The sequence below is a fragment of the Myotis daubentonii genome, chromosome 7 (assembly GCF_963259705.1).
Source record: "Myotis daubentonii chromosome 7, mMyoDau2.1, whole genome shotgun sequence".
Taxonomy (NCBI): Eukaryota; Metazoa; Chordata; class Mammalia; order Chiroptera; family Vespertilionidae; genus Myotis; species Myotis daubentonii.
The window spans coordinates 95046450-95058677 of NC_081846.1; the positions used below are offsets into that span (position 1 = coordinate 95046450).

The window sequence follows — 12228 nt, forward strand, 5'->3', positions numbered from 1 at the left end:
TTGCCGGCCACCGGGCTGGGCAGAGGGGAGATGTGGCCCAGAGCAGCCCACAAGGACAAGCGCCTGCTGGACGGTCTGAGGCGAGGACACGGGAGGACGCAGGGAGGCCACCCAGGAAGTTGCCGCTGCTCGTCACAGCCGAGTGCTGGGTGTGACCAGGGCACGGAGAGGGAGGCGGGGCTGGGGGGCGGCAGCCGCGAGGGAGCGGCCCAGCGGGGGGGCCTGGGCCCCTCCGCCCCCCTGGTCCTGGGCCCGGCCCGAGGGGCATCTGAAAACCAGCCGAGGCCCCAGGCCGCCACCACAGACACACACACCGGCTCCTTCTCAGGGTTTATTTCATCAGGAACATTCGCTCTTGTCCTCGACAAAAACAACTGGATTATGACTTGTCTCCCATCAACTCAGTTTTTGTATGAACAACCAGATTTCCTCTCAACACTTCGTTTTTAAACAAGAAGCTATAAATAAATAAAGCTTTAAATGCTCCTTGGTCCAAGTTAAACACTTCCAGTTCTCAGAGTTCAGGCTCGGGCGCACGGGCCTGGCCGCCCAGGAGGGGTCTGGGCGGGGCCCCGTGCCCTCGAGGAGCCCTGCCCCGGGCACAGCGGCAGTTGGTAGGCCCGGGACCCTCGTACAGCAGGCGGCCTGTGTGGGACGTGCGAGGGGCTGCGGGGAGCGGCCTGCCCGCACCTCCTCCGGGGCCTCTTCTGGGCGCTGGCCGAGACAGCACTGCTTTCCATGTTTCCGTGGGAACGGGCGCAGGCCGTGGTTGAAACGTTCCCCCGCGGGCGGCCAGGTCCTGGCTCAGGTCACCCGGGAACCGGCCGCTCCCGAGCTCCTGCGCCCTGCAGCTGTGCTGAGCGTCGGTGCAGACCCCGCCTCTGCCACGTTGTCCTGCTTCCCTTTCAAGGCCACGAAGTCAGTCACCCGGGTGCTGGGCCCGGGCTGGACTGTCGGCGCCCACTGGCCCGCTGGCTGCTCTGCCTTGGACACAAGACGGAGTGGCCAGGGCAGGAAGCTCACAGGACCAAGCCCTTCCCTGTGGACAGCCGCCTCACGGACCCCAACTGGCGTCCTGTGACCAGAGGCTCCTGCTCGCACCCTCCCTCCTGGGGCAGCGGGGCCGGCGGGACCTGGGTGGGACCTGCCTGGGAGGCTGCTGGCCTCGGAGCGGCCTGTGCCCCGCCCGCTGCCCCTCCTGGAACGGGCGTGGGTCCGCAGTGTGGGGCTCACTCAGCTCCCGGGGCCCAGGTGTGGGGCCTCATTTGGAGGGTGTGCCTCAGAGCATGGCGTTCCAGTTTGCAGGGCCTGCCAGCCTTGGGTGAGGGGGGCGGGGCAATGCTGGGGGCCCAAGGGTGGGTGCCAGGGAGCCTGGAGCCTGGAGCCGTTTCTCCTGACCAGGCAGGAACCCGAGAGCCCGCACTCCTGTCCTGCTGTCCAGAACCACCCTGGCCCGAGCCGGACGGGTATACATGGGCCGGAGGGGGGATTGGGGGCGGAGAGCAGTGGGGTGGGGCTCTGGGCCAGGCAGTCCTCACAAGTACCAGGAGCCAGAGGACAGGGCAGGGGCCCTCAGCTCGGCCCCGGACTGAGCTGGGCTGATGGGGGCACCCAACGGCGGGCTCAGGGGCAGCCTTCCCGCTCCCACTCCTGCCTGCACTCTCCACGCCTCCTGTCGGTGAGGACAGAAAAGGGGTGGGGCAGGAGGTGGGGGTGGGGGTGGGGGTAGAGGTGGGGGGGGCTCCCAGGCTGGACCAGAGTCCTCCTGGCTTCAGAGGGGAGGCCCGTGCTGAACACAGGGGAGGGTAGCGCCCCCTCCTGACACCTCAAGGGCTCCCAGGCCCGAGGCGGGGCTGGAGGCCCAGGACTGTGGGATGGCTCAAGCCGGATGAGCCCCACAGCCCCAGAGAGGGGCGTGCGCAGCGGGCAGGGCCCCTCCCCCTGGTCCGCAGGGCCCCTCCCCACTCTCGGCTCCATGGTCTGTCCCTTATCTTCAAACCTCCAGCGGCTCTGAAGTGAGGGGCCAGCGGGCTGCTGCCTCCCGGCCCGTGCAGGCCCCTGGCCTCCGCTCGCCCTCCTGAGCCTGTGGGCGGCACAGATGGGTTCCTCAGACCCAGGCCTGGGAACCGGGAGCACCAGCCCCACCGGGCCACTGCCCGTCCCGTCTGAGTTCCGGACGCACCTGCCCTCGGGGAGCGGACCCGGGACCCTCACCCGAGTGCCGACAGCCGCGAGCCGTCCCTCCGACGTCCCCTGCCCCCAGGGGCCTCCAGCTGCGCTACCACTTCTCGATGATGTGGCTCATGTAGTCCTCGGTGGGCACGCGGCCCGGCTCCTCCGCCTCCTCCCGCGGCGCCTCCTGGGCGCGGTGCAGCAGGCGCTCCTCGCGGCTGCGGAGCCGCTGCTCCCTGCGCTCCAGCTGCCGCTTGTACTGGTAGCGCTGCTGGAACAGGTCGCGGGCGTAGTCGTAGAGCTGCACGTCCAGGTCGTTGAGCTCCTCGATGCGCCGCACGGTGGCCGCGTCCACCTCCACGCCGCCCGCCCGCGTGCTGTTGTACTGCAGGAAGGGCCGGATGAACCTGAGGCTGAACGTCCGCTCGAACAGGTACTGCGTCTTGCGCTGGAACTCCGTCAGGCCGAAGAAGGCCATGCCCCGCAGGTTCCTCTTGGCGCTCTCCAGCAGCAGCTGGGCCCGCCGGCCCTCGGGCACGAAGGACAGGTTGTAGCAGCCCACCAGGCTCAGGTCGGCCAGCATGCGCACCTGGCGGTTGTTGGCCAGGTTGTAGGGGCAGTCCATGAACTCCTGCAGCGTGCAGCCCGACCAGTCCGTGCCCTCGTAGCAGGGCGGCAGCTCCTCGGGCGTGGGCGTGCGCCCGTCGCACATGTGCAGGGAGGTCTTCCAGGTGGCCCCGCGCTGCACGTGCCGCCACTCGCTCAGGTAGCGGGACACGGGGTCGCGCAGCAGCGTGATGTAGTAGAACTTCCTGCAACGAGACGGGCAGTGAGGTGCGGGGCACACAGGGCCGGGGGGGGGGGGGAGGGGGGGCTGGATCTGTCTGATGCTGGGTCTCACTGTGGGCCCCAGACTTCACCTCTGAGGTGAACCCTCAGGCCGAGACCTCAAAACGGCCAGAAACGAGAGCCCCAGCCACCGTCCTGGCCGCGTGTGGCCACGCGGTGCTCGCCTTGGTGCCCTGCACTGGCCACGGCTCCCGGCACAGCCTGGTCTCACCTGCTGGGCCGGAGCGCCGAGTCCCCGAGCCCATGCGCTTAGAACCAGTGGCTTAAAGAGCTGTTCACAGCACAGGCTCAGCGCCACCCAGGCCCACGCAGCAGGGCACTCAGCGGGGCCCCTCACGGGCACACCCGCGCCCAGGCTCCCAAAGGCCGGGGGGGCGGCCCCAGCAGAGCCCAGCCCAGGCCCCGGCATGAACGACAATCCGTAATCTGTGCGGTTTCACAAGAACTGTGCCAGCCCCGCAGAGCCGGGACCCCTGTCCACAGGCGTGTCCGCGACGGGAGAAATGACTCCAGGGAGGCTCTGCACCCACCTCGCCAGGGCAGGTGCCGATCGTGACCATGTCCCTGGAGAACAGGAATGGCTGGCCCCAGGTGCAGGACACCCCGAGCTGGGGCCCAGGTGTTCCCAGGACACCCCGAGCTGGGGCCCAGGTGTTCCCAGGACACCCCGAGCTGGGGCCCAGGTGTTCCCAGGACAGGCCTGGGTGTGGGCTTTGCCCGCTGCTGTCAGAGGCCCCAGGGTGGGCAGAGCTGACGTCCTCGGTGGGGTGGGTAGCAGGGGCCAACTCGGCCCCACACACCACTCCCGCTGGACGGCACCCACACTGCCCTCCTCACTGAGGCCCAACAAGAGCACCCACCTCATCCGCCACCCCTCACGCTGCCGTCTGGAAGAGCCTTGGGGGTTCTGCTGGCATTGCCCTGGTCTGACCACGGGTCAGAGGCCCCAGGGGGTAGGCACGGTAGTGGCAAGGACAAGGTGGGGTGCCAAGGGAGCCACTCCAGCCGCAGGAGGGCACCCCCAGGACACTGCAGGGCAGCAGTTCTTGAGCACCTTCCTGGGGGGGCTGGGCACCCCTTCCCCTCCCAGCAGGGCCCGCGCTGGAGGGGCAGCTCGCGGAGGCTCCGGGCAGAAGGAAGACGGGTCCCGCGGTGTGCAGCCAGGGCAGCGGGCCGCCTCCAGCCGGTCCCCGGCCGCCACAGGCTGGTGCTGCGCGCTGAGGCCTCCACACAGTGTGGGCAGGGCCCTGGGCAACTCCTGCTCCAGACCCTCCGGAGGGAGTAGCTTGTGGCCCAAACCTGAACCCCCAGCTCCTGTGGAACCTGCTTCAGGGCTCTTACTGCCTTGGGAGAAGAGCGCAGGCCACCTGCACCGAGTCCCTCCCTGCCCCTGGGACCGCCCCTTGGCCTCTCCCCTCATCGCTGGCCCCGGCCCCTCCTCGAGGCCTCAGCCAGACCCCCAGCAGCCTTGCTCTGCAGACACGGCTTCCCCTGGGGCCTGTCACAGCCGTGACTGCACCCTGACCTCTGAGCTCACCCTGGGCAGGGAGTGGATGGGCAGGAGCCGGCTCCCGGGTGTGCGCTGAGCCAGGCCATGGTGCCTCCCGGGACCAGACTGAGAAGGGTGAGGGGCCCCAGACAGAAGGGGGCTCAGGGCAGGGGCCTCACACCGTCAGCCCAGGAGAGGACACTCGCCCGAGAGGCGAGGCAGCGGCCTGGTTCCCGAGGCCCCAGCACTGGGGCGGCCTGTGGCCGGCTCCTCCCTGCAGACCCCGGTTTGGTGCGAAAGCCCTCAGATGGGGCCACCGGGGCGGTCAGTCCGCCGAAGGCCAGCATCCCAGAGACCAGGTGTGAGACTGGGATGAATCCTGACCCCACAGCCGCTTCTCAAGAGGCCAAGCAGGACACGCCCAGACACACGTGCGTTCACGCAGCACACACGCGTGCACGTTCCCGGGAGGTTCTGTGTCTGTGCCACGTCCGGCCCTGCCCACCCAGGCCCCACAGGGAGGCCGCCACACAGAACCCCACCCACAGGAAACAGACGAGTGTGGGGTTCTTCCTGGACCCACAAAACCAGGACGTGCATGTCACCTGGCAGACGTGCGTCCCCAGCTAAGGCCACGTGGGCTCCGCCTGGCTCCCCAGGTGACCTCTAGGGCAGGGCCCGGCACGCACGCGGAGCTCCTGTGTCCACTGGCAGCCGCAGCCCTGCAGCCACCTCACCCAAGGTCTCGCCACGAGGGGGCGTGGTGGCCCCGCTGCCCCGACGCCCCGCGGACCCAGGCGTCGCTGCTACCCGCGTCCTGAGGCCTGCAGAGCCAGGACAGGGGAGCCTCCCTGCCCGAGGGAGGCCCCTGCTCCCAGGTCCCTCTAGTCGCAGCCACAGGCGGCAGAGGACGTGCCTGCCACACACCGAGCGTGAGGCGGCGGGTCCTGCTGCCGGAGGACCGGCTCTGCGGGAGGTCTGGGGCCGAGGGCCCGTGGGGCGCCGTCTGCACTGGGTACCGACAGGCGGCAGGAGCGGCACATGGGCCTCGGGTCCCTGTGTGCCCTCCCTGGTGGAGCGAGGGGTGAGCAGCCCCAGAGCCTCTCACTGACCCCACAGCTCCCCCTCTGCCACTTGAGCGCTGAGGTGGGTGGCCCCTCCTTGCTGCGCCCCTGGTGGCTGCCTGTCTGGGGAGCAGGGCTGGCTCACGAGGAAGGGTGTGGGATGGGGCGTGCCACACCTTCTCTGCTCAGGAGACCGCCACGCCCTGGGGCCCGCCGGCCAGACAGGCCTGTGGGAGAGGCCAGATGGGCTCTGGAACCTGCCGGTGGGCCAGCCCCTCCCGCCTGCTGCTGCGGGAGGGGCTCAGGAGCCCTCCTCGGCACCCACACCTCTCCGCCCATGGCCTCCTCGGGGACTCGGGCACCTGCCCACCTCCACTCGCCTCGCCTGCCCGCCCGCCCTCGCTCACTTGCTGCCACCGCACAGCAGCCACTGTGGCCACAGCCTGGGCCGGCCGCCCCCCGCCCAGAGGCCCCTAGTCCAGTGGTCGGCAAATTGCGGCTCGTGAGCCACATGCGGCTCTTTGGCCCCTTGAGTGTGGCTCTTCCACAGAATACTACGTGCGGGTGCACGTACAGTGCGATTGAAACTTCGTGGCCGCATGTGGCTCGCGAGCCGCAATTTGCCGACCACTGCCCTAGTCCATCCCCCTCGCTTGGCTTTTTGGCCCATTAGCTACGTCCCCAGACACACTGGCTGTCTGTTCTGGCTAATCGCCTGCCACCAGGGGGTGCAGGGCACTGACCAGAAGTGAGGGGAGTGTGATGTGCGACAGACCCCATGGACGGACCACACCCGGCGGCTCTGGCCGGGATGAGACCTGCTCGGCATCTGTGGGGTGCTCACAGCTCAGACAGAGGACCTGGGCAGGGCCAACAGCTGTGCGCGTGCGAAGGTGGCCCTGGCCCTGCTCCTGCCCAACCGCGCCCCCCCCCCCCCCCCCCCCCCCGCTACACGGCTTCCCTGGGCCGTGACACGCCACCCGGGAGCCCGGCTGAGCGCTGGGCGGCGTGGACAGGCTGCCCGTGCGCAGTGACGATGCGGGTTCCACCTGAACGTCGCTCAGCAATAAACACCAACAAACCACAGCCACTCACACCACTTGGGTAAACTTGATGACGAGGAGGGTGCAGGAAAAAAGCAAATTGAGAAAATTTAACAGAGTACAATGACACCGTTTATCAAGTTTCCAAAAATAAAGAGTAAAGGAAACCCTCCTTGGAGGGCATACACACACGCTGAGACGGTTTCTGAAAAGGAGTGCTCGCGCCATCGCCGACCCCGCCCTGGTCCCTCGGGCGGCGGGAGGGCGGTGTTCCGCGCTGTGCCTTATGCGCGTTACACAAGTCCTGTCACATGCTCCAAGCACTTCTTGATAAGGAAAAGTTTTAAAATTTTTATAAACAAAACCAAGATTCTTCAGGGCAGCATGAGGGCCCCAGCCAGCCTTCGTACCAAACCAGGAGTCAGGGTTCCCCAAATCGCAAGGGTCCCTGAATTCTGCCCCGTGCTCACTCTGCCTGCAGTGCCGCCCTCCCCTCTGGTGCCTGCCAGCTCCCGCCTTCAGCCCTTCCTCCGGCCCCTCCACCTTCCCGCCCGCCTGGCTGAGGGGGAGGGTGCCCGCAGGGTGAGGACCGTGGAGGTCATTTGGGGAACCGGGAGGGCGGCCAGCTTGCTGGGCCTGCAGGGGCCCCCGTGGCCCCCGTGGCTGTGAGCTGACCATGCGCTCACCAGCTGGCTCTCAGTGCCTCTCCAAGCAGCGACCACGGCTCTTCCCTCCCACCCTGGAGGGCCGCCTCCCCGGGGCTCCCCCCACTGCTGCCACCTGGCGCTCGGGGCTGAGAGGGCGCTCAGCGACTTGGCCGGCAAAGTGTACTTTCAGGGTGAAGAGCTTCTGCCACTTTCTGTGAGCGCAGCCTGAGTGGGAGCCATGGTGCCGACCTCCAGGGCAGTCTGTGCAGCAGCAGGACTGGCACGAGCCCGCCCAGCCTCACGCCCATCCGCCGCCACGTGCCACCCCCAGGGTCTTTGTTTGCCCTCCCCCAACAGACTGGCTGCTCTGGAAGGCGGGCCTGGGCACCCGGCCCAGTGCCCTGAGGGTGGACAGCCGCGTCCCCACGGCCCGCACCGGCAGGGAGGCTGCAGAGGTGGCTCCTCTGCTGCCCTTGGCGCCCGGCAGGGGGAGGGCAGGCGTCCGCAGGGTGGCGAGCGCTGGCCCAGGGCGCATGGGCTCTGCAGCCACCTGGGACCCGCCCCGGGCACAGGGAGGGCGCCGCGCTGTCCCTCTGCCTCCAGGAAGCGGGGCCCACAGCGGTCCCATGGCCGGGAGGGCGTGGGCTGGGGAAGGAGAAGTCCTGGCACTCGGCGGCCCAGGGCACGCTGTCAGTGGTCAGCAAAGGCCACCCACGGCATTGCCCTCGGGCTCTCGCCCCGGCAACAAGGCACAAGCCGGGCTCCCCGGTGGGCACGGCTCCGTGAGCGGTTCCCCAGGGCCCTGGGCAGGAGGGGGTGGAGCGAGGGCTGGGGGCGGATGGAGAAGGGCCTTGTTCGTTTCACGGAGAGACAAGGGTGGCTGGGTCAGGACGGTGCGGTGCGCCGTGACCAAGGGCCTCGAAGATAAAGCCCGGGGCGTAGAGCCCGCATGCGGTGAGCAAGCCTCTGCGGCCCAGCGGTTCTGCATCCTGGGCCCTGGCTGCGCGCAGCCCACAACCAGGTCCTCGTGGACAAGGATGTGCTTTGTTCGTGGGTCCAAACACCGCTGCTGGGCCGTGGCTACCCGATGTCGGGGAGCCCGAGGTCCAGGGGGGCATCCGGAGCGTGGCCCGGAGCCCTGCCCGCTCCAGGCCCAGCTCTAGGAGGGGCCTGCCAGGCCCAGCAGAGCTCTGCCTCCCTCCTGGGGAGGTGGGCACCTGGGCAACAGGGAAGAGGCGGCTGAGCAATGGGGCCAGCAGCGGCCAGGGCCCGGGCAGTACAGAGAGAGAGCCAGCGACCTCACTCCGCGCCCTGGCTCCGCGCCCGGCCCTGCCTCCTGCGGCACCGGGGAGGGCAGGGGTGCGACCAGGCAGCCAGGCGAGGGAGAGCCCTGCCGGAGGGAAGGCCAGGCAGGCCGAGGTGTGGCAGTTGAGCGCAGGTCGAAGGAGAGGGAGAGGCAGGCAGAGAGCAGAGGAGGGCATCCCGACCCGGATGAAGGCCGGCGCCAGAACAGACTGCGCGTCGTCTAAGGGGGAGGCAGGCGCGTTCGCCCCGTGAGCGAGGACAGTGCTGTAAATGGGGACACACAGCGTTCCCGTCCTTGTCCCAAAATTCCAATCACCGCCCTGGTCGGTGGGGCTCATTGGCTGAGTGTCCACGTGCACCCCAGGGTTGCTGGCTGGGTTCCCGGTCTGGGCACATGCCGGGTGGGCTCGATGCCCAGTAGGGGGCGTGCCGGAGCCAGCAGATATCTCTCTCTCTCTCTCTCTCTCTCTCTCTCTCTCTCTCTCTCTCTTACACACACACACACACAGACACACACACAGACACACACACACAGACACACACACACACACGGAGATTTCTTCTTTCTTGCTCCCTTCCCCTCTCACTAAAAAAAAAGCAGAACTAAAACAAAAAATCTTTAAAAAAACTTCACGTTTTTGAAAAAACACACAAATAACAAGTGTTCCTAGTTGAGGCTTAGCAGCACCTCGCCAGCCCTTCTCTCCAGTGTCTGTGGGTCTGCGGCGGGGGGTGGGGGGGGGGGTGGGGGGGGGGTGGGGGGAACCGCCCCAACCGACGGGTCCACCCGACGGCTCCTGGGCGGCTGGTGTGGCAGAAGGGTGCCCTGGGAGGATATGCCAGGGCCCGGAGCCCCCTTTCCTCCCGAGGGCACGCTTCCAGGAAGTGGGCTCCATGCCTGTGAGAAGCCCGAGGCCGCCCACCCCCCCGAGACCACGGGGCAGTCACTTCTCCATCTGTCCACGGGCACTGCTTCCTGAGGCCTGTGCTGGTCGACGGGCCAAGCCCTGCCCCCAGAGCCCAGGTGGGAACCGCAATGACACAGCAGCACACGCATGTGTGCACATGAGCAAAAGCACCATGTCACCTCGCGTTCACACGGGCCCAGCGCTGAAGCCGAGCCATGCCCGCGACTTCAGAGGGCTTGTCTCTGGAGCCCTGCTTTTACCTGTTTTGCATTTCTCCCATTTTGTAAAACCCAGTAAGCATGACAAAACAGACAGACAAGAGGATTAAAAGCCCCTGACGGCCGTGATCACATCTGCTTTTCTCACGGGGGTGTGGGGCTGGCGCTGGGAGGCTGCTAGGCCAGAGGCCACCAGTGACCGGCTCTCCTAGGGGTCCCCGCAGCTCCCAACACCCCTCCTCCCGGGATCCCAGCTCTCCCACGCGGCTCTCCCACGTGGACACGGACACGGGGCCTTTGAACAGGGGAGGGGCCCGCCCTGCCCCTTCCCAGGCGCAGGCCTCAGGGTGGGCCAGGGAGCGGTGGCCCGCAGACAGAAACCCAGGGACCCCGAAGCACGTCACAGAAGCCGCCTGATGCCCAGCCAACTGCAGCGTCTGCCCGCTCTCTCCTGACGAGCCGGGAGCGCCCACTGGTCCTGGGAGAGTCTGCGGCCCTCCTGCCAGGCCTCCTGTGGTCCGGACGGGAGGAGGGAGGCTCAGGTGTGACGTGGTGTGGGGCCCAGCAGGCACTCACTCGCTTTATTCCTAACACCGCTGAGGTGGGGTGCCGTGGCCGAACCCCCCAGCTCTCGGGCATCCATGCTGGTGTCTGCCCACCACTGGCAGCCCCAGACAAGGGGTCTGTGCGGGGGGGGGGGGGGGCAGGTGCCCCCAGGGCCTCCCCCCTGCCCAGCGTCTCTGGCTTCCCCGGCCTCACCGCACTGTGCCGTCTGCCTCCCAGCCACGAGGGGCGGAGAGGCCACCTGAGAAGGGAACGGCCAGAATGGACTCCCCAGCTCTTGGCACCGGGAGAGGGAGAGGAAGAGGGAAAAGCTGCCAAACGCGCAGCCCCATAACCTAAGGAAAAGTCAGGGGTAAGCAGTTAACGATCTTCCTACAAGTATTGTGGAGTGCCCGCAGCCTCACTCCAAACAGTTCTGCAAAAAAGGCAAAAAGGCACAAGGCCACGTGCCCAGACATACAGATGTGCAGAGCAACAGCCAGCGCGCAGGCACGCGCCAACACGGCACAAGGTGAGCCTCAGTGCGTCCGGGGAGAGGGCCGAGGGTGTTTAAGTAAGGTTTTCGGGGTGACCCTGGTTAATAGGTTTCGGGTGTACATTTCCATGACACGTGATCTGGGTGCCGCACGGAAAGTGAAACCACCTCCCGTCACCTAAGGTCTTACTATTTCAACTTGTCGGTTTGACGTTTTACTAAGTGTGTGCGGGGACATCCCTACAAAGGAAACGCAGGCTACTTCTATCGAGCTGTAAAAGGACAAATGATCGCTTGGCACACTCTTCTAGATCACAGGAAAGAATATCCACCTCCGCCCCAATGCCCAGGTCAGGCAGACACACGGGCAGCCAGGCTGCCCCAGGACACGCACCCGGGCTCCGTGTCGCAGGCCCAGGTGCCCGGCGCACAAGGGGCACTCGCTGAGCTCCCGTGTCCGGTCAGTAGAGCAGCCCCAGAAGAGCGTTCCCTGGGCCTGACACACGTGTCCCGATAACCCAGGACCACGCCGCACGGGAGGCCAGGCCCGCCTGGAGGGAGAGAGGGCAGGGGGCCGGGGCGGGGAGGGAAGCGCGGGCCCTTGTGCTGCCACAGGCCCAGCTCAGGGCCCGTCCTGGGAGCCAGTGCCGGGGGGACCCTGGCGCGCGCAGGCTGCTGAGACGGTCGCGGGGGCAGAGGCCCCGGCCACCTTCCGCCACGTCCTCAGGCGCCCACGCGTGCAGATGAGGAAGCCGTGGGCCCAGCGCCACGTCAGCCTGGACTAGAGGGAAATTAAAGGGACCTGCCTCCTGGAGCAGCAGGCCGAGAGTCCTCAGCAGGTGTGCCAGGCGGTGGGGGAGGCAAGGGGAGGGCGAGGCGGGCCCGGGCCCACGGGACCCGCCGAGCGGAGGCGGGGACACCCGAGTGGATGGGCAGCATGGCTCAGCGGGGTCAGAGCTCCCCGGCGGTGGCACAGCGGAGGGCAGTGACTCACTGGGCACATGGGAGGCGGTGCCATCAGCTGACAGGCTCCGGATGGAAAGAGGCTGGATCACGGGGGCAGGAGACGCAGGGGCGTCTAAGAGGCAGCTTGAGGGAAGGGGGCTCGGCCAGGTCCTGGACTCCACACCATGCGCCAGCCCAGCTGCCCGCGGGTCCGACCGGGGAGCCCCAGACACCTCAGGGCGTCCATAGGCGGGACAGCCACTCGGTCCGTCGAGGTTCCCCCTGGACATGTGTGTCTGTCCAGGCGCCTGTGGGCAAAGCCCAAGCTGAGGCTGCCTCAGGCTCCTGGGAGCTCAGGTGGGTCCCCACTTCGCTGCCTCTTCCACCCGGCACCACACTTCCGAGGGCTCCTGGGGGCCGGCGTTACCTGAAGACGCGGCCCCTTTCAGGACCAAGGCCCCAGGCGGGGCCAGCGGCGTCGGCGCAGCCCACGTCACTGCCCGAGGAGCCAGGCTCGCCGACGGGGAGCCGCACAGCCGCTGCCCAGGC

General features: G+C 67.6%; 1 protein-coding gene across 1 annotated transcript in view; it reads right to left on the minus strand.

Moving 5' to 3' along the window:
* Nucleotides 1-318: 318 nt before the first annotated feature.
* HS6ST1 (heparan sulfate 6-O-sulfotransferase 1) overlaps nucleotides 319-12228 on the minus strand; it is a 31344-nt gene continuing 19434 nt past the window's right edge. The window contains exon 2 of the mRNA XM_059704834.1: nucleotides 319-2984. Coding sequence (XP_059560817.1) covers nucleotides 2279-2984 — 706 coding nt within the window. The 3' untranslated portion in view covers nucleotides 319-2278. The remainder of the gene's footprint in view (nucleotides 2985-12228) is intronic.